The 22,781-nt window shown below is 37.9% G+C and overlaps 1 protein-coding gene across 2 annotated transcripts; it reads right to left on the bottom strand.

The window, feature by feature from the left end:
• Positions 1-13,966: 13,966 nt before the first annotated feature.
• Positions 13,967-18,749, bottom strand: LOC115712920 (multicopper oxidase LPR1). 2 transcript variants are annotated; one of them, XM_030641337.2, is made up of 3 exons: positions 18,201-18,749; positions 15,132-16,589; positions 13,967-14,297 (listed from the first exon to the last, which is right to left on the bottom strand). In XM_030641337.2, exons 1-3 carry the CDS (start codon positions 18,426-18,428, stop codon positions 14,244-14,246), a joined length of 1,740 nt encoding a protein of 579 aa, XP_030497197.2. In that variant the 5' UTR covers positions 18,429-18,749; the 3' UTR covers positions 13,967-14,243. The 2 variants fall into 2 exon arrangements, with proteins under 2 accessions (XP_030497197.2, XP_060969410.1); XM_061113427.1 differs by having other exon boundaries at positions 13,967-16,589.
• Between the last annotated feature and the right edge of the window lie 4,032 nt (positions 18,750-22,781).

The raw sequence follows: 22,781 nt of genomic DNA, 5'->3' as shown, positions 1-22,781 counted from the left end.
CCGCCTTTCCAAGAACTTAATTAATCACGGCTTCGTCTTGTCCGACTTTTGGGGCATGGACGAAGTTATAAAGATCCTTCAGGATTTGACTGCTGAAAGGCGGCTTTACCAGGAGGATGCCGAGCGCCGGGAGGCCCTTGCCAAGGCCAGTGAGGAAGAGGCCAGGCGGAGGGAGGCACAAGCGGAGGCGATGATCCGGGAGGAGGCCCTTCGGAGGGATAGGCTGGAGGCCAGGCACCAGGAGGAGCTGAGGGCAGAGGGCGAAGCTGTTGCTAAGGCCAAGCGTGAGCTTCAGGAGGCTAGGGAAGCCTTGGATGAAATGGCTGCCAAGGTGAAGTCCTTAGAGGAAGTTCACCAGGCAGACTTGGAATCTAGGGCCAACCTGGCCGTGGAGCTGAAGGAGCTCAAGGACTTTAAAGACCAAGCCTTGAAGAAGGCTAAGAAAGATGAGTTCCTTTCTCCCACCTCCTGCAGCCGGTGCGTCAAGCTTTTCGACGATGGCGTCTACATGGCTTGGTCTACAAATGACTAGAATATCAAGCTTAACTTCTACCCCAAACCCGCGGAGATGATTGCAAAATTCTGGGAGAAGAAGAAGAAGCTTGATGCCATGCTGGAGGCGCGCATCGGTCCTCGCCTTCCTCCTCGCATTGACTAGGCCGCTCTGAGTTCAACCCATTACAACCAGGATTTCACTCTTTTTTTTATTTATTTACAGCTAATTATCTTGTATTTAAGACAATTTTTTATTTACATAGCTGTTTTTATTAAAGGGGAGACAATATTTAAGGCTTGTCCCCGGGCCCTTTATATATATTTTTGACCTGCCCTTAGGGCTAGGATTTTTATATATGATCTTTTTTAATGCACATATCTTTCTTTTGGACCTGCCCTTTGGGTCAGGATGTTTATACATATGCTTTTTTTTTTTCTTTTTTGTGCATACTTCTTTTTCGACCTGCCCTTTGGGTCAGGATATTTTATTTAGCTTTTTGACCTGCCCTTTGGGTCAAGATATTTTACTTAGCCTGTTTTTTGTCTGTCAGTGTGGTATACCTTAGTACCCCCCTGAGTGGCATAGAATTTTTTTTTAAGGCACTCAGTTTTATTTAACATACAGAGGCTGTATACATTTAGACGGCACAAACTCTTTAAACAAAGTCTGAGTTACACTTTTGGCTATTGGTAATATTTTCTGAGGTGATCAGCGTTCCAGTCCCTTGGCACAATGGTTCCGTCCATCCTTTTTATCTTGTAAGTGCCTGAACCGATTCCGTCCTCGATTTGATATGGTCCTTCCAAATTTGGCCCAAGTACCCCCACTCCGGGTTTTTGGGTGGCTGGGAAGACTCTTCTTAAGACCATATCCCCAATAGCAAATTTTCTGTTTTTAACTATGGAGTTAAAATATTTGGTCACCTTCTTTTGATAAGCTGCCATCCGTATTTGAGACTCGTCCCGGAGTTCTTCCACTTGATCCAGAGCTTCTTAAAGTAAAGCTTGATTCGTGGCTGGATCGTAAGTCGTTCTCTTGTGGGACGAGAATAACGTTTCTACCGGGACCATCGCTTCGCAACCGTATGCCATTGAAAAAGGCGAGTGGCCGGTCGTGGTTCTAGGGGTCGTCCGGTAGGCCCATAACACTCTTGGCAACTCTTCGGGCCAGTTGTTTTTGCAGGCCAGCAGCTTTTTCTTTAGGGTGACCTTTAGGATTTTATTGACTGCTTCTGCTTGACCGTTTGTTTGCGGCCTTGCCACCGCGGAGAAGCTTTTCACTACTCCGTGTTGGTTGCAGAAGTCAGTAAATTCTTCGCAATCAAATTGCTTTCCATTGTCAGAGACTATTTTGTGAGGCAGGCCATATCGACACACTATGTTTTTGATAACAAAGTCTAGTGCTTTTTTAGCAGTTATAGTCTTCATGGGCTCAACCTCCGTCCATTTGGTGAAGTAGTCTACTGCTACTATTACATACTTTACTCCTCCCTTTCTTGTTGGCAGGGACCCAATAAGATCTATTCCCCAAACCGTGAAGGGCCAGGGACTAGTCATCAGGGTAATTTCATTGGGAGGAGCTCTCGGTATGTTCGCAAACCTTTGGCACGAATCACACTTTTGGACGTAGTCTATACAATCTTTTTTCATTGTTGGCCAGAAGTATCCCTGTCTCAATATTTTCTTTGAGAGACTGGGTCCTCCTGTATGATCTCCACAGAACCCTTCGTGGACCTCTAGCATGATTTGTCTAGCTTCAGGGTCCGATACACACCTTAAATAAGGCATGCTGAGTCCTCTTCGGTAGAGAATTTGATCCATCATTACATAACGATGAGCCTGATACTGAATCTTTCGAGACAGTGCCCTTTCTTGGGGCAACTCACCTTTTGTTATGTATTCAATGATGGGGACCATCCAGCTGGGTTCTTGCCTAACCGTTGTGATGGCCTCTTTTACTTTGATGCTTGGCTCTGCCAAGCGTTCCACTGGTACTACCCCCAGCCCTTCGATTTCACTATCTGAAGCTAACTTAGCCAGACAGTCCGCGTGAGCGTTCTTTTCCCGAGGGATTCTTTCTACTTTGTAGTCTGTGAACTCGTGGAGCAGCTCCCGGACTATTGTTACATATGCGGCCATTCGCTTGCCGCCTGTTTGGTACTCTCCCGATATCTGATTTACGACCAGCTGGGAATCACTGTAGACTTCCACTCTTTTGGCCCCTATGACTTTCGCTAGCCTCAGCCCTGCTCTCAAGGCCTCGTATTCGGCCTCGTTGTTTGAAGCTGAGAAGTCGAACCGTAGGGCTGCCTGGAGTCGCAGTCCGGTCGGGGATATCATTGCCACCCCTGCTCCAGATCCATTTTCATTGGAGGCTCCGTTCAAAAATACTCTCCATGTGGGGACCGATGGTGTTGGTGCATTTGCAGTTGCCTCGGCTTCATTGCATTCGGTAATGAAGTCTGCCAAGGCTTGGTTTTTTATGGAGATTCGGGGAACGTAGTGTAAGTCGAACTGACTTAACTCCATTGCCCACTTGAGGAGCCTTCCGGATGCTTCGGGTTTTTGGAGGACTTGCCGGAGCGGATGGTTGGTCAGTACCTTGATCGGGTGTGCTTGGAAATACGGCCTTAATTTTCTCGAGGCCATCAGGAGGCAAAACACCAGTTTCTCGATGATTGGGTACCTTGTTTCCGCTCCTATCATGCGCTTGCAAACATAGTACACGGGATGTTGAGTTTTCTCTTCTTCCCGGACTAGGGCAGCGCTGATCGCGTGCTCGAAGACAGCCAAATATAGAAATAAATCCTCTCCGAGAATAGGTTTTGATAGGATAGGAGGCTTGGCCATATGCTCTTTTAGTTTTTTGAATGCCTGCTCGCACTCGTCCGACCACTCAAACTTTTGACACTTCTTCAGTATGTTGAAGAAGGGGATGCACTTGTCTGTAGACCGTGAGATGAAACAGCTCAGGGCAGCAACCTTTCTGGTTAGGCTCTGCACGTCTTTATGCTTTTTGGGGGATGGCATGCTCAGGAGAGCTTGGATTTTTTCTGGGTTTGCCTCAATCCCCCTCTGGCTGACGATGAAGCCTAGGAACTTCCCTGACTTGACCCCAAAGGTGCATTTCTTTGGGTTGAGCTTCATGCCGTATCTCCGGACTACCTCAAAACACTCCTCTAAGTCGTCCGCATGGCTGTTGCATGCTTTGGACTTGACGAGCATATCGTCCACGTATACCTCCATGTTTCGCCCCAAGAGGCCTTTGAACATCCGGTTGACCATTCTTTGGTAGGTCGCTCCAGCGTTCTTCAGTCCGAAAGGCATGACTAGGTAGCAGTATACCCCCTTATCGGTCCTGAAGCTAGTGCACTCTTGGTCCGCCGTGTGCATCTTTATTTGGTTATACCCGGCGTAGGCGTCCATGAAGGATAGTAATTTGAATCCGGAAGTGGCGTCTACCATCTGGTCGATCCTGGGTAGCGGGAAGCAGTCCTTCGGACAAGCTTTGTTTAGATCAGTGAAATCTATACAAACTCGCCAAGTTCCGTTCGGCTTGGGCACCAGGACCGGATTGGCTAGCCATTCCGGATAGTATACGTCGCGGATCATGCTGTTCGTCAGAAGCTTATCCACCTCTTTCTCTAGGGCCTCGGCTTTTACCGAGTCGAGAGGGCGTCGCTTTTGTTGGACTGGTGGCATGTCCGGGTTGACGTTGAGGACGTGGGTGATGACATGGGGACTTATGCCAGTCATGTCCTCTTGGCGCCATGCAAAAATGTCAATGGCGCCCTTCAGTGTTTTTATTATTTTTTCTTTTTCCCTGGATTTAGGCTCTTTCCCAGCCGGAGTACTTTGGTGGAGTCAAGGTCGCACACTGATATTTCCTCGACATCCTCCATTGGTTCCACAATTTTTTCGGACCCCACTCGGGGATCCAACTCATCTTCTTCAGCCATTTCTGGCTCAATGGTTTCCCGGACCATCAGTACGGGCAGGTGGGTTGCAACATTGTAACATTGCCTTGCCTCCCCCTGATTTCCTCTCACCGTCCCTATTCTAGCTTCCTGGGTAGGGAACTTTAAGCACATGTGCCGAATGGATGTGACTGCGCCAAAGTCTACCAGGGCCGGTCGGCCGAGGATCGCGTTGTAAGCGGTAGGGCAGTCCACCACCACAAAAGTGCAGTACTTGAATGTGCTCTGGGGGGTGTCCGGACATAAGGTGACTGGAAGTCTCACTTTTCCCATTGGGATAAGCATCGTTCCATTACACCCCGTGAGTTGGGAACCACTGGGTGAGAGGTCTCGGTCCGTTAGGCCTATTGCAGTGAAGGCCTCCTTGAAGAGTAGATTCACGGAACTTTCGTTGTCAATCAAGACTCTGGCCACCACTTTATTAGCAATGGGGGTCTCGATGACCAACGGATCATGGTGAGGGAAGCGAACCATCTTGGCGTCTTCTTCCGTGAACGTGATGGGTGGATCCATCAGCCGGGGCCTCTGACCTGGGAGTTGAGTAACCTCCCAAACCTCATTGTGCTTTATGGCCCCCGCGTACCGCTTTAGTTCTTTGCGGGTGGTTCCTCCAATATGGGGTCCTCCGTAGATCATGGCTACCCTCCCGTTTGGTCTGGGCGGCAGACCAGGGATGTGCTGGGCGTCGCCCGCGGGAGCAACTGGAGCCAATACTCCTGTTGCACCCCTCGGTGTTCCCTGGGGCACAACCCCTGTCGCCTGGCCCGGATTGAGGTGAGGCAGCCGATTCTTGATCCACTCATAGAGGTGGCCCAATCGGATCAGGTTTTCAATCTCGTCTTTGAGATTCTTGCATTCATTGGTGCTATGACCAATGTCGTTGTGGTACTCGCATCTTTTGCTTGGATCCCTCCAGGAGCTATCTTTGTACAAAGGATAAGGTCTTCGGTAGTGCGTATTTTGCTTAGTAGCAAATTACACACGCTCTTAGGAATCCGTCAGCTCCGTGTACTGGGTGTACTGGGGAGTGTACCCCCTTTTCTGACGCTTCTCCCCCGTCCGGGTGCTGCCTTTGGAGGATCTTTTACTCCTCGAGCCCTGGGAAGGGCCTGCCAGGCTAGCGGTTGGAGCGGAGTGTGAGGGAGCTTGTCCATTTATCCCTGAGGGATTTCCAAAATGGGATGATGCGGGTGCCAAGGCCTGGCCCTGACTATATCCGGGAGTGGCAGAGAACTGTATGCCGCTCATCGGCGGAGCCGCGGTCGGGACAGTACCCGAGGGCGGTGCTCCGGGCATGTACCCTGCTATCCCGGTGGGATAGTATCCTGCATAGGCCACTATTTGGGCCTCTTCAAGGTTGATATATTTTTGGACTCTTTTCTGGAAGTCCTGAAGGCTAGTAGCCCCCTCTTGTTGTTGTTCGTTCCAGAAGCGAGTCCCTGTACGGATGCCTGCCTGGAGAAGGGCAAGTTGTTGTCCGTCATCAACTTTCTTGGTCTTTGAGGCTTCCTCTCGGAACCTATTTATATAGTTTTTCAAGGTCTCGGTGGGCAGTTGCTTGATGTTAGTCAAGGCACTGACCTCCAGGTTGACCTTTCTTGCGGCGACAAACTGTCTCCGGAAGTTGGTCTGTAACTTGTTCCAACAGCCCACGGATCCTGGTTCCAGCTTCTTGAACCATTCCTCCGCGGACCCACTTAGAGTAAGCGGGAAGCACAGACATTTTTCATCATTGCTGACTCTCATGACCGTCATGACACAGTTAAACCGTGACAGGTGGTTTCTTGGATCGGAGTTCCCGGTATAAGCTGCCATTTCGGGCATCTTAAAGTTCTTAGGGAGCTCGGCCTCCAGGATGTGCTTAGCACATGGCTCCCGGTCCTCACAGTCAGAGTCAGAGTCATCCCCTTTTTTTCTCCCGGAGACTCGGGCGATATCGTTTCGGAGTATGGCGAGTTCCGCCATGATTCCTTCTTTTAACGTACCCGTGGAGACCGCGGACCTGTATCTTTTTTGGTCAAGATGATCCCGGAGGTCACCTTGATTCCCATTGATTTGATTTCTCAAATCAACGGGAGGACATCTCTGTCCTCTTCTTCCTCTACCTCCGGGCTCCTGGTGCACGGAAACGCTTTTTCGGTCCTCTCGATCCTGAGGGCCAAGACTCCCTTTTTGGAGCTTGCCCCTCTGCGGACCTTTCCCTTTACGGAAATTTGAGCGGACCGTTCTCGGGTCCTGCGCCTTTTTCTTTCGCCCAGGGGTAGAGGTAGGGTTTTTCTTTTGGTTCCCTTCAGCGGGATACCTTATGGGGCTAGGCTCCCTAGACTTTTGTTGTTGGGTGCTAGGCGAGGATTCCTCTGGTTCCTTGCCGAGTCCAGCAGTCATTGCCTTGGGATGCACGTGAATACCAGCCGCCTCCATGGATTTTTGCATGGCCAGCATCACTTCTTGCATTTTTTGGTTTTGTGCTTTTTGGGCTTCGATCTCGGCTTCGTGATCGATAGCTTTTTGCCTTAAAAGCACCAACTCCGAGTAGCTACCTTCGTCGTAGGCATACTCATCGAGGTTTCCCTCGTATTCGTCATCAGGAATTCCTTCTTCTTCCTCAGAACCCTCGGCTGCTCTTGAGGCTACATCCTCCTCATTTGGATCTTGAGCATCCTCTAGTGGGCGAGGTTGACGAGTACTTCTAGTCTCCACCATTTTTGTAAAGTGAAGTGTATTTTTGCAGAAGCTTTCTTCAGCTCTCAATGAAAGCACCAAAATGTTGACCGAGGTTTTCGGCAACCAATAAAATATTATAAGATTATAGAGCTGTAAGAAAATTAGAGGAGGATTTTTACGTGGTTGGGGCGTTAATGAGCCTTAGTCCACGAGTCTATATTATTTATGGATGTATTCGATACAGAGAATGTATTTGGTGAGTGTTTCACTCTTATAAACACAGAGAATGTTCTTGGTGAGTATTTACTCTTCTTGCTCTTATGCAACCCAAGATTCTCGACCCCATTTAATGAGCTTTGAGGGGGTATTTACAGTATTTTTGGTGGGGTGATCCCCTGAATCATTGTACAAGTGTATCTATAAGTATCCATAAAGTTGGGCATTCCCAATGAATATATCATGAGTAATGCATGGTCAAATCTCTAGGTGCTGTAGGGCTTTTATGTGGAATGTCCTTATTGTCTTTTAACAGATGTGACTCTTCACAGTGTAGCCGTCGATAGACTTAAATGATCATTACTTTGTAGCTGTAGATTGGGGGTTGTGCCGTCAGACTTTATTGCGTGTAGCAGTCCCAACACGTTTCCTCCCATGCGGCATTAAATGCGACTTGATTGCTCAGGGGAAGCCTGACACCTCGCGGAGATGCCTTAACATTACTTGGGCTTCCGGGAGCGTATGGGGCTACCTATGTCTTCTCCGGGAGGCATGTCCCGGATGCTGCCTTATTACTTAAAGACTTAGCAAATAATTTAAACGTTAAGCTGTTTGATCCAAGTGTCCTTGTCTGGTTGGTCCACGTATATTAGGCAATATCAGGGGCAACAATTACTAAGATGGAAATAATTCATGTTATTTTCATATCCGTCTAAGTAAAATTTATAAATATTAAATTAAAATTTATATTTAGAATTTTTCATTCTAAATTGGAAATTTTAATTAAATAAATATATATTTAAAATAAATAGATTAAATAAAGATAATCAAAGAAAATACAACTCTCTTTAAATAATGAGCTTTATTATTAAGATATTCGATCTCCATTGTTGGTTTTACATCGCGTTTGTTTTAGTGAGTAATCCTCCCTAATGGAGGAACGTTCATTAGCAATTTCGCACCGTTTAATCTCGAAATATAAGTAGTTTGTAAGTATTTTATATGGTATGGATCACCCTAATGGTAGCGACCATATTTGACTTGAAAATTATGAAACAATGGTGGAAGCTCATAAGATAGAATTGCCTTGACTCTCGCCTAAACGGGACAACGCTGAATTCCATTCTTGATCGAATAAAAGGTTGCTAGAATGTTTAACATTTTAGATGAGCTGACAACTCTATTCAATGGATGGTAGCTTTGACTCTCGCCTACACAGGACACTGATATCAGTTTGTTGAAAACCTTGGAAATTATTTAGGATTGTATGTTTTAGTATTTTCACTTGTCATTCCTACTTGCTATATGTTTAATAATTTCTGAATTGTGTATGAATTTATATTGAACCATGTTATTTTCTGTTGTTAAATTGTAGTTTAATTTAGAATCTTCATTGTTGGTCTAACTTGGTGTGTTTATCTAATGAGATAAATCCTTAATCGATTTTCACCATTAGACATACATAATAGTGTTAGATCTCGAAAGATAAATATTGTATATGCAACATCTAGCTGTTCATCAATTGATGACACCTTAGACTAATATTTTTACAATATGAAACAAGAAGATTATATAAATAAGATTACTTTGTCTTTCGCTAATCGAAGCATCGTTGGATTCTTATTTAAACAACGAAATTATCCTAATTCCTCTTAGCTTATTCATTTCGAATTAGCTAAATAACATATCATTGGATGAATGGTCTATAAATCATTTCATGTCATTCTATATTTTCTCTTAAGAAATTAAATGACACATATGATTATAATCCCGAAATTCTATTCCCAAATGATATAAATCCTCAATCTTAGAAATCTCCTACTTGTATGGGCAAATCAGACTTCGAGTTAAATTAGTAGTGGTGGTCCAAGATAGAATTACTCATACTATTTGGTATAAATTTAAGTCTTTGACTTTAATTTTAGATTCCAAACAGAAATTTTCTTATATTTCTAATTCCAGAATACAATACACTTACACTTTCTCAAATGTTTAATATCCATCTTCTATTAATGGATTCAAACTGTATGGAATATGAGTTTAGTATTCTGTGACCAGGATCCACTTCCAGTATTCTAAGAACTCTTTGATGTAACTAAACCTAAGTCATCAAAAGACACTACTGCATTTTTTTTAATCTATGGCATTTGTTTCTTGTTCATAGTGGTTTTGACAAGATCAATCTCTGCAAAGAGTTAATATGCCTATATCCACTCAAAGTAGTTTATCTCATTCGCAGATGGATGTACATTCAGGGGTGGATATGAGTTTTTCGTTGTATTCTTAAAACGATCACTCTAGATTATACCTTATGCAAAGAAATTTGAAATGTTTAAAAAAAATTTCTTAAATTTCTAGCAATGGAAAACCATTAAGGTAAGTGGTTAAAGATCTTGCGAACTATAGGGGTGGAGAAATAGTTAGTAGATATGCAGTTCAAAGATAAATAAATTGATTTTTGAATTATATCCAAACTTACCTCCCCAGAAATTTCGAGTTGCATATTGATGATTAGTTACTAGTCGTTGCCTAAATCCTTCTATGGTAATACAATTTCAGAATGATGTAATGGTTAGGTACTTAATGTAAATCATTACTAGATTCATGGATGACCTAATCAAAATCTTAAGAAAAGCTAGAACTGTTAACCATTGTTTGTTAGCTATTCTAAGTGATTACGGGTGGACCATCCCATAGTCAATAGATAAGAAAGTGTTTGTTCAAACAAATACTACTTTTCTAAGAAAATGACTAAGTCTGAAAATGAAGTAGCAAATAAAGGAGATATTTAATTCGTGATTCCAAAAGTGTTCTATCATCTTATTTGACATATGATGATCCCACTGCCTCTGTTGTCTTGTCACAACCGAAGAGATCAATACCATTTAGTTTTCTTAGACATAATTCACGGTACCTTGTCGTAGTGGAAGAGTTTCTAGGAGCTCACCTTCTTATGACTTGGGAGACACTAGTGATTTAAAATCCTTTGTGAGTTTAAACAAGTAATGGATTGTCAAGATAAGAAACTAAGAAGAAAAGCCAATAGAACTATGGTTTAATCCATTCACATGGAGTAACCTAAACTTTCTATTACAAGGACATAAAAGGAAATTTTCATTTATAAGTCTATTCAATGGACTTAACAAAACTTCCTGTTCCTAGTATTATAGGTTTGAGTTTATCTAAACCTATGGCTTGTGGTATACCTGGTAATTACTTACTCTAATGCAAGCAACTTACTTTAGTAAGATGTTGAAGCATTTTCTTTCTAATGACAATCTATAGAAGCTTCTCGACTTCTAGGCATAGATTTTATTTATCTAAGGAAAAGTCTCAACTATTCCAGAAAAGATAAAGCCATGAAAGAATTTCTTATATCAACAGTGAGAGGTCTCAGATATGCTTTAGTATGCCTTAGACCAGACACGTGCTGTTGAGTGGGAGTAATGAGTAGGTATCAGATTAATCCAGGAGAAGAACATTAGAAGACAATCAAGTAAATCTTAAGATTAAGAAGAGGAACTATACGTTAGTCTATAAGGGTGTGTTTAAAACTCTTAGACTACACCACATCAGATTTCGAAATTTGCCTTTGTGCTAGAAAATATTTTTGATAAGATGGTCATTACTCTGGGGGTGGAATAGTGATTTTGGAGAAGTGTAAAAACCTATATGAAGTGTCTAGGTCTACCAGAAAGGGACTGAATGTTAAAGTTGCAGGAAAGGTACTTATTCAGTCTAAGGAAAGTTCTATACATTTTTGGCACCATTCCAAATTGCCTTAACTACTAGTGTTACTTCCTGAATAACCAAGAAATAGTTGCCAAAGATATAGAATCCAGTATCCCAAGAGAGTAGACATATAGAGAGGAATTTCACATTATCAATGATTTTGTGATTGAGGAAGAGTAATAGTGGAGAAAAGGTTGTGTTTAATTCAACCTTTCAGATCCTATTACGAGGAGGTTACTACTACTACACTTGATTTGTATATCAAGGTGTTGAGATTATTTGAAATGAACATTTTGTTTTATATTAGTGCAAGTGGGAGTTTGTTGGGTTTTATGCCCTAAATAAAACTCATTTCAATATAATCAGATTTACTTATTAATATAGATCAGAAATAACATTTAATGTTGCATGGTTCACATGATTTATTTCATGATTATATGTACATAATGTATAAATTTATCTGAAACCCTTTTCACATACTTAATTTTGTTTATTGTGCTGTCAACACATTGGAAGTAAACATGACTATGTGAATAAAGATTCCTAGATTTATCAGACATAGGTTTTTACTGATATGATAATCTACAATAGAATTTACTTGCATTTGGAGAAATGCTATGTTCTTTCCAGAGCATTGGTTAAAGTAAAGCTCAGGTTGGATGCTCACACACAGCAAGTGTTAGAGTAGTGCTCACACACAGCAAGTGATACCTCAATCATAGTGAGGAAGGTCGTGAAGAAAGACTTTCAGCAAGAAGGAGTTTCAGCACTAAAGAATCAGAGAAAGAGATCCAGGTTCAGATATTGATAATGCTCTGCTACAGAAAGGAATCAAGGGCTAGATATCTGAACGGAAGGAGTCATTATATTCCGGTGCACTAAATGTAAGGTTTACTAAACTTTATATGTGTTTATTTCATCGTTTTAGAAAGTTCATATTTAGGGTGTTAATCAACATACTTGTGAGTAGATCTAAGATCCTGGTAAAATAATTTCCAACAATTATGAACTGTATTACAAACCCAAATTATTCCCTTATGTTCAATGGATCTACTCATGGATTCTTTGACTCAAAAAGGGATTTGCGATAAGGAGACCCCATGTCCCCCTATTATTTGTGTTGGGAATGGAGTATCTAAGTAAAATCATGAAGAAAGTTGGACTGAAAAAAGACTTCTACTTCCATGAAAGATGTGATGAACTGTAACTTAATTATCTCAGCTTTGTTGATGATGTCTTACTATTTTGTAAGGGAGATTTTAAGAGGATCTACTATATGCTGAAGCTATTTTTTAATACATCTGGTTTGCAGCCAAATGTATCCAAATTTGTTATTTATTGTAGTGGAATGCAAGAAAGTGAGATCAAAAGAGTACTGGAGATGTCATGATTTAGCAGGCATACAACACCTTTTAGATATCTTGGTACACCTATTTGTGCCAAGAGAATCTCAGCCTCAGAATGTGCTGGCCTGGTTCAGAAAATGACTGCTAGAATCAAGACTTGGAGCTCTACAAACCTCTCATTTGCGGGCCCAGTAGTTCTCATCAATTCCGTGCTTCTGACTATTCACACATATTGGAGCCAAATTTTGATTTTCCCGATGAGGATAATATCAGAAATTGAAAGGAACTGTAAATGCTTTCTCAAGAAAGGGCAGAGTCACATGGATGGTGTAGGAAATGTAGCTTGGGATACACTATGCAAATAAAAAAAAAGTAGGAGAGGCTTGAGATTTTTGAACATATCAGACGGGAACATAGCAGCTATCATAAAGCATGTGGGGTCGATAGCTAACAAGAAGGACAACCTATGGATCAAACGGATACACAATGTGTACATCGAGTAAACTGATTGGTGGGGTTATAATGCTCCATCCAATTGCAGTTGGTATTAGAAAAAGATTGTTGAAGCCAAAGACAGAGTAAGGCAGATTATAGATCCAGTGCAATTTTTAGGGGAAAGTTACCAAATTGCAGCCAGCTATAAAATGATAAATCCATCTCAGGAGCACTTCCATTGGAGTAAAGAGGTATGGTGTAGAGTAAATATTCCAAAGCATAGCTTTGTGCTTTGGTTGGCCATCCAAGATAGATTAAAAACAAGAGAAATATTATATAAGTTCAAAATAATAGATGATCCAATGTGTATACTCTGCAACACTGTAGCTGAAATAATTAAAGGACCATTTATATTTTGAATGCCCTTTTTTGAACATCTTTCCCAGGTGAAGAGGTGGCTTGATTGGAACACAAAAGCTGGCTCTTTACAGGGACTGCTGAGATGGATTGAAAGATTCAAAACAAAGCAAGTTTAAGAAACAAATTTTCTCTACTACTGTGGCAACTTTAATGTATCAAATTTGGTATGTTCGAAATGACAAAATTTGGAATTTAAATGATGTTAACATGCAACAACTACTGCAGTAGACAAAATGGTTAGCTAAGAACCGAGTTACTTGTGCAATGTTAAGGAACATTACAAGGAGGGATCGAGATTGGTTTGATGGTTTATAATTGATGTAATTGATTTATTATACTACTGTATAGATAACTCACGCCTTCCTATCTGAAGGTGCGCATAAGTTGTATTAAACATATTTGGTGGTAATGAATTTCTCAGTTGATTCATCAAAATAAATAAATAAATAAATAAAAGAAAGGAAAAAGATTATGTAAATGGGATAAAGAAAAGATGCAGGAAAAAAAGCTTTCTTTTTGTTTTTCTCTTTTTTGCTAAGAAGAACAAAAGAAAATAACCCCAAAAAATCAAAAGGCCGTTCTTCGATCAAAGTAAACTTATTTTTGGTCAAAACAGTTATTATAGGTTTGATTTTTTCTTTCTTGTCTTTTTTTTTTTTTAAAAAAAAAGACTTATAATAAGAATTCTTGATCATCCTACTAAAATAAAAGTAGAATTATTGGTCATACACATATTATATTATTATTAAACTGGATGAAAATAATAAACTAAATATTTTATTCCTTCTTTTCTCCAAACCCCTTTTTTCCTCTCTTCATTTACATCTCCATTTTTTTTTTCCCTTTTTCCTTTATGAGTAAACAAAGTTAATATGCCCTAAAAAGTTTGAAAAGACTGTTACATTTAAAACCGAGTAGCAATGGTTTGCTCGTCTCTACTTCTACCATTGGAAGCTCCTCATTTGATGATTTTTAATGGCCTCATCATGGCATTGTCTTCATGATCCAATATCTGCAAATGTACACATCAAATAAAATAAAATAAGGTGTACCACTTTGTAATTTTGATTACACTAATAAAAGAATAGTTATATAAGCTATCAAAAAAAAAAAAAAGTTATATATGCGCATATATATATTTTTTTTTTTTTTTTAAAAAAAGAAAAATTATAGGCTATTGCTACTTATATAGTGTGTGTGATAGTGACTATTTAATTTATTGCGTAATAAAAATAGTGACTTCAGCAAACCATTTATTTATAATTGGCCATTAATAATTTGAACTCAACCATATGATTGAGCTCAAAAGCTATTTACAATGCCTGGCCATGGATCAATTATAGGTTGGAGTCGCCCATACACACATCATTAAATCTTTACATATTCAAATATAGGGAGACTTCATATATTAACTATAAACACTTCCCCTTAACATTGACAATAAAAAAAAGAAAAAGAAAACAATAATTATAAAATTATAAACACTCCATTTGTACGTTCCCACCCGTGACTTCCTAAACTTATTGGAATGAACAATTTGTATTTTTGTTCTTGATTTTATCATCATAAATTTGTCATTTACCTCTTCTGAATATCAATCACTGAAAACTAGTTCATCTCTCTCTCACTTTTTCTTGTTTGGATTCCCATTCCCCTCTACGTAATTTCCAACCCGAATTTTCTCAAAGTGAACTGGCAAAAGATTTCTTTCTTTTTTCTTTAAAAAAAAACAACTGGCAGAAAGAGGACTTCTCTTTTACAAATTTTGACTTGACCACTAACAATCGAAAAGGAAAATCTCATATTTTCTCGTACGCTTAAACAAAAGATTAAATAATGTACTTACGTGGCAATGGTAGACGTAACCAGGTTCCTCAGTTGCATCAAAAGGATACGATGCATTGGAGTGTATGTAAGAAAATCTCACCAAAATCTTAGTTACAACACCGGGTTTCATCTTGTACACATTCTTCCACCCACTCTCGTGAGCCTGCACCTGTGAAATTTTGCCACGTGCATGTTTGCTGATCTGGCACTTAACGGCGTCATTTTGTTTAGTCATGCAGCTCTTGAATTTGTCCAAGTCCACTAACTCCCTTTCCTCTATCGCAGCAAACAATCCTAGGTGAATGTGCAGCGGGTGATTGTCCTCCGTTAGATTGATAACCTCCCAAATCTCAGCCGTCCCTGCCTTGGGCGTCTCCGTAGCAGGAGCCTCGTACGGCTTCCCATTCAGATAAAGATGAACCGGCTCGTCTGTTTCGCTAGTGTACTCGTACATAGCAATGTACCGTGTGCGCGTAGCACTGGATAAATCCGGCTTCGGATAATCAATCAACTTTTTAGGCACTCGCCACGTGTCAACATCTCGATATCTTTTGATAACAAACTTCATAACCTTATTGTTGGATTCGTTGACCGGGTCGCCAGAAGGGTAAGGATACGGTGCGTCGTTGGTTAAAATAACACTACTACTGTTCGACTTTGAAAAATCAACAATTACATCAGTGATCTCAGATGGCCCCAGTAAAATGTCATTGGTGAATACCGGTCTACTGAGGTAAGCCGAATCAGATCCGACGTGGATGAACTGAAGACCGTTAGAGAATTTGAACCGGAAGAACCGAGCATTACTCGTGTTAATAATCCGAAACCGGTACTTACGACGTCGTACGATCAATCTCGGCCAAGCTTTTCCATTCACTATTATGGCGTCGCCGAAATACTCGGGTTGCCACTGTGGATGGATCGACGGGTTATTCCCAGTAGAGTTCATGTAAATAGAACCGTCGGAACGAAAGCTACGGTCAAAAACCATCAAAGTCCGGTCAAACTCAGGGCCTGAAGGAAGGCCGAGTGGGGTTTCTATTTCGGGGTGGCGAACAATGTACGACCCGATTAGACCGGCCAGAAGGTTGACGCGTGTCAATCCCATGGCATGGTCGTGGTACCAGAGATTTCCCGGGTGCTGAAGGTTTCGGTAGCGGTAGGTCCGTTGGGTCCAGGTGGGACCCACTTCCTTGAATCCGTTGGTGAACCAAGCGTTGGAGTTGCCGTCGCTGCTTGGCTCGTCGATGGCGCCATGGAGGTGGACCACGGTGGGGACGCCCTTCTTGTTGAGTGGCTTGGCTGTCGGGATAGATGGGTCCCACGGGAGTATGTGCTTTGAAGGGAGATGATTTTGCCACGTCACAAACGTGTCTACCCCTTGTACGGCCTCGATCGTCGGACCTGGAACTGTTGCCTTTGACTTTGACTCACCGTAGGCGAAAACTGGAGTCGGCGGGAGGTCCCTGTGAAATTTCTGCAAATGAAAATATTATTTATAATTATTATTTTGCATGAAAAAAAAAAAAACTTGTAACTTATTATTTTAAATAACCTTAAAAAAAATATTATTTTAAATAAATTGTTTGCCTATTTTTGTGTTTTTTTTAGCTTTAAAAGTGTTTGCCTAATTAATAGTTTAATGTCATCTAACAAAGTTGTAAGAATGTATGTGTATGCCACAGCAAAAAGAATGTATGTGTATGAAATGAAAAAGTTAATGCACTGTAAAAAGTACGAGCACTGCTATAGCTAGAACCATTTAGAGGCGAGGTGATATTTTAGGATTAGTTAGTTGTGATATTTTATAATATTTATTAAATTAAATTTTATGAGATACTATATTTAGTTTTGTACGCTTTATTATTATTTAACCGTATAATAATGTATAATATAATATTGAATTATATTTTATGATATATATTTTTTTATTTCAAATTATATGAATACTGATTTTTATAAATATAAAAATATATAATATTTTAGTATAAATTAAAATATAACATCATATTATATAAAAATATAACATATAGTTCCCTACGTACAATACAATATTTACGATGGATCAAATAAGTTTTAACTGTCTAATAGAGTGATGAGTAACAGAATTAAAATTTGTATTCTTTTTTTGAATTCACTAAAATTTGTCACTTATTAAATAAGAATAATTAATGAAAAAGAAATACGAGAGATAAGTTTATTAGTGCTACTGTTAATTTTCTATAATAATTTTTTAGTCGACTTCTGTGCTTAAAAAATAACTTGGAATATTTTTCTTAATTTTTTTTTTATGGAGTATTCGGTATACTCACAACATCATCTTTGTAAATTTTAAAAAAATTTCGAATAATTTATAGTATCAAAATAAATTTGATATTTATTTACATACGTGTAGTATACTAGAATATAAGGAACTTTATTTTTACTAGTATAAATTATATTATTTGGAATTTTTTTAAAATTTATAAGAATAATTTTGTAGCTATAATGCATACTACTGTGAAAAAAGTTAAATAAAAATATTTTAATATTTGATTTCAAGAATAAAAATTGACTAAAAAAATTATAATAAGAGAATATAAAATTAACTAAAAAATTGTAATAAGAGATTATAATTAATACTATGTTAGTATAATAAAGAACCATCTCTTTGGACTCTCATAAAAACTGGAGCTAAAATTAACTTGAAATGAATTAATTAATCTAATTCCAAGAATATTATAAATTCAAAGTTTATAAACCTACTTTTCCAAAGGGAAATCGATCTATATTTTAGAAATTAATAAGCTTTGGCCCACCAAACTTTTCTATTGCATGTTATCATCTACTTTTTACAGGAATCGGGTTTTTCCAACTTTTTTCTTTCTTAATGTGTAAAATCGACTTTCTCAACCACTACTAGCCATAGCTATTTATTTTGCCCCTTAATTTGTAAGAAGAAGTAAGTATTGTTTTATGGATTAATAATATAGGGAAGCTCAGCAAATTGACCGAAATGGAAAACAGCAATAATAACACATACAAGAGTAGTAATTTGCAATAATAGTACCACTAAACCAAAAGAAGAAGAAGAAGAAGAAGATGTTACCCATTTCTTCATGAACATGCCGATTTTGAGAGACTTAGATTTGGGAAGACCGTGACTAGAGAGATGGAAACCTGGGATCTTCGGCATCTCTGGAAGCTCATCAACAAACATTTTCAACTTCCCTGGATTTAGTAGCCTGTCTTCTCCCCATGACTCACCACTCAACTCTAATACTATTACCAAACCAAATAATAACATGTAACGAGTACTACTACTCATCATCATCATCGAACCCCAATTAGCTATACTAGTTTTGCTTACTATATATGTTCACCTTTTTTGTGTCCTTCCTTCTCCATATAGAACTACACATAAGAGAGAGAGAGAGAGAGAGAGAGAGAGTAGTTTCTTTTGGTCTCTTGTGTGTACAGAAATATATATGTGTTTGTTATGTGTGTGTGTGTGTGAGGGAGAGAGAGAATTCTTTTCTAATGGATATCTTTGAATGGTAAAAGAAGATTTATGGTGGGTATTTGTTTGGTTTTAGGAGAGATATTAGAAATGAGATCAAGTGAAAATATGGTGGTAACTGACTAAGTATTAGTAATGATAGTGAAAAAATAAAATAAAATTGGCAGCGTGGGTTGATGACTTCTTTAATAATTTTTGTTTATTTTCTCAGTGGTGCGCTTCGTTGTCTCCGAAAAAGATAGAGCATATAATTAAGACAACAATTTTAGCTAATGTACATACAAAAGTAAATAGTATATATGCGTACAATATATGATTCGCTTGATTTTATTACCTTGTCCTATCAATTATTCTTCTTTTTATTTTATATAATGTAATGTAACAAAATGATCTTGTGTCTTCTTTCTTAAGTTATATATGAATGTACTTTTAACAAGTATTGTTTGGCTAGAAAAGTTTTAGGCTAGATAAAGAGTTAAGCTCGAATGGTTCTGTTCCAATTTTGTAACTTCCCTTCTCTTTGTGTCTTCTGAAGTTACATTGTCAAAAAAAACAAAAAAAAATATTACTCATAAATTATAAATATAATTAACTTAATTTAATTATTTAATTAAAAAAAATTATACATTATATAAGCTGAGATTATTCTATTTATTAAAAAAAATTTATTCAAACAAAAAATATATATATATATATATATATATATATAAAAAATGAGTTTCACTAAATTAAATTTTTTCTTTTATTATTGGTCATTGAATCAGTTAAACTCAAATTTCTCTTTTTTTAATTAAAATTTCTCTTTTATATGAGCTGAGGCTGTTCTATCAGCTGAAAAAAAATTATTCAACAAAAAAAAAGTTTCACTTAAATATTTTTTATATAAACATATTTTTGATAAGTGTAATAAGAGATATTTCTTGATTTTTTTTAATTATCTAAATTAAACCTAGAAACTCAATTTTTATTGGCTATTGGATTAAAATTTAATGGTTTAATATTTCTAAACTTAATATTTATAACTAAATTATTTTAGTAACTATCAATGAGTAAGACCCAAGTGTTCCATGTATATATGGGTGTACTATTAAGACCCATTGTTATCCGTGTTTCTGTAGAGTATGATGCGTGACATTTATGTTGGGAATATTTTACCAGGATTTAGATTTACTAATAAGTATGTTGATTAACATCCTAAATATAAATTCTCTAAAACAATGAAAATAAACACATAAGGGTTTAAGAAAACCTTACATTGATTGCAGCGAAATATAATGACTCCTTCCGTTCAAGATCTCTAGCCCTTGATTCCTTTTCTATAGCAGAGCATTATCAAGATCTGAACCTGGATCTCTTTCTCTCCTTCAGGTTTGGTTACCACCGTCTTACTCAATATGATTGAGTACTTGACTTGCTATTTGTGGGCATGGCACTCTTTCACTATGGGTTTCGAATGTGAAGAACAATGAAGGAGGTGAAATCACTAAGGAAGGAACTCTCTCATCGACTAGTTGCCTGACATAGAAAACTAGGTTTGATTTGGTTGAAGGCATCAAGTGGATGAGTGAGAGTATCATGTTCCTTTTTAGTGTTTCAACCAGGGATTATGGCTGGATTATATGGATTAAAAACTAACAAAATATTGGGCAAAAATCCACTTATGGCCGTATACTATATGACCAATTTCTAGTTAGATTTTTGCCACTTTATTTCAACCACTTATTCTTCTTTTCAATAATACTATATTCCAATTCAATCCTATAAATGCCAAAACTATTTATTTAATAATTATAATTAATTACTAAATAAAATTGTCATTTATGTAATTTATTAATTAGACCATGCAAAGCCTCTTAATTAAAAAATTGATCCCAAAACCTCTTTTCTTCACAATTAAGCCCTTACTTACTGAAAATTCTTAAATAAGACATAGTCTAATTTTAGAATTATAATTGATTAATTAAAATCAATTAACTAAGTCTGCAAGCAGTATTATCTCAACTAGTGAAGGGACCATGAGCCTATATAACCGAGCTTTCAATAAGTAGATCTAGAATTCACCAAGTAAATTCTCAACTTATTAATTCCGCCTTGCGCCACTATAGATTTAGAATTGAATAGCACTCTCAGTTATATAGAACGCTCTATATGTACCACGATATAGATACGTTATGATTATCCATTATTACAATCATAATAGTCAAAGATCCTCTATAGATGATCTACACTGAATAGGGATAAATTTACTGTTCTACCCTTCAATGTATTTTATCTTTAAAACACTTAGCTACCTATAAATGATATTTCAGTAAACTAATATAATTATAGAAATGAGGCCTCAATCATTTATCGCTATTCAGCCAAGCTCGCGGAAAATCATCGTTTCACTTCTAAATACTTATAGAAACTATTAATTCTATATCTATGATCAGCGCTCCCACTCAATTAAACTACCATCTCCTTAATTTGTATGTCACGAGAAGATCTAATTGGTTTTAACGAACAAATTGAAGAACATAAATAATACAACTAAGTCCTTCTAGGGAAATAGTCTAGTGATAGGAAAATATCGGAATGATGGAATGGTTGTGTACTTAGTGTAAACCATTACTAGATTCATGGATGTCCTAATTGTCACCTTAAGAAAATCTAAACTATTAACCAAGGTTTTCATGTTTGATAGCTATTCTAAGTGATTAGGGGTGGACCATCCTATTTTCATTAAGATAAGAAAGTGTTTGTTTCAACAAATACTATTTTTTTTTTTTTTAAGAAAATGACTAAGTCTGAAAATAAAGTAGCAAAGTAGAGGAGATATTTTTTCTTGATTCCAAATTGTTTGATCATCTTATTCGATATAAGATCGTCCCACTGCCTCTATTGTATTTACACAGCCGATGAGGTAAATGCCATTTAGATTCTTAGACAGAAAGTCACGGTACCTTGTCATAGTGGGAGGGTTTTAAGGAACTCACCCTGTTATAACTTGGGTGACACTTGTGATTAAAATCCATTGTTAGTTTAAACAAGTAATGGATAGTCAGAATAAGGAACTAAGAAGCAAAGCTAAGAGAGCTATGGTTAAAACCATTCATATGGTTGCTAGTAACCAATCATAGACCTTTCACTTTGATCAATATGCAAATTAAATTTCTGGGGGAGGTAAGTTTGAATACAATTCAAAAATTTCAGGTTAATGATCTTTGAACTGCATATCCAAATATTTCTCCACCCCTATCAGTTCGCAAGATCTTTAACCACTTTTCTTAATGTTTTCCAACATGCTAGAAATTCATGAAATTTCTCAAACATTTTAAATTTCTTTACATAAGGTAAAATCTAGAGTAATCGCCTAAAGAATATAACTAAAAACTCTTACTACCCCTGAATGTACATCCATATTCGAATATAGATGATCTTACTCTCAAGTGGATATAGACATATTTCTCTTTGCAGAGAATGATCTTGTCAAAATACTATGAACAAGATGCAAATGACATAAATATATGGAATGTAGTTGTGGTCTTTTGATGATCTAGGTCTAGTTACAATAAAGAGTTCTTAGAATAGTCTAAGTGGATCCTGGTCACAGAATACAAAACTCATAATCCATACATAAACATACAGTTTGAATCCATTGACAGAAAATGGATATTAATAACTTGTGAAAGTCATACTGTATTGTCCAATGTATTCTAGGAGCTGAAATTGAAATTTCTATTTAAAATCTAAAATTTAAAGTCAAGAACTTAAATTTATACCAAATATTTTTTGAGTTATTATTCTAGCTTAGACCACCACTACTAATCTAACTCTAAGTATAGATTGCCTAAAGTAAGCACAACAAGTAAGAGATTTCTAAGATCGAGGAATCATATCATTTCGGGATAGAATATCAGGAATATAATCTTCTACACCATCCATTTCATAAGAGAAATTAGAGTGACATCATAAGCAGATGATAAAACCATTCATCTAATGTGTTAACACAGATTTTTCGTTAACTATATTTGAGCCTTAGTTATGGTAAACTTGCACAGAAATTAAAAATGGTAAAGAAAAAATAAGAACACAAAGGTTTTTACGTGGTTTTACAGTTAAAATTATTCATAGTTCACGAGTCAATCTTATTAGATTTCTGATATAGCTCTCAGGCCCCTTCTCTAATGA

This window comes from Cannabis sativa, chromosome 4 (genome assembly GCF_029168945.1).
Source record: "Cannabis sativa cultivar Pink pepper isolate KNU-18-1 chromosome 4, ASM2916894v1, whole genome shotgun sequence".
Classification (NCBI taxonomy): Eukaryota; Viridiplantae; Streptophyta; class Magnoliopsida; order Rosales; family Cannabaceae; genus Cannabis; species Cannabis sativa.
This window is presented reverse-complemented; position numbering and strand designations above follow the sequence as displayed.

What these genes read in the sequence shown, in the direction of transcription:
- LOC115712920 (XM_061113427.1), bottom strand. Translation starts at nt 18,428, where the DNA reads ATGATGATGATGAGTAGTAGTACTCGTTACATGTTATTATTTGGTTTG. An exon ending in GCATGTTCATGAAGAAATGG is followed by an intron (nt 16,590 to 18,200) that starts GTAACATCTTCT and finishes TTTCATTTGCAG; the next exon opens with AAATTTCACAGGGACCTCCC.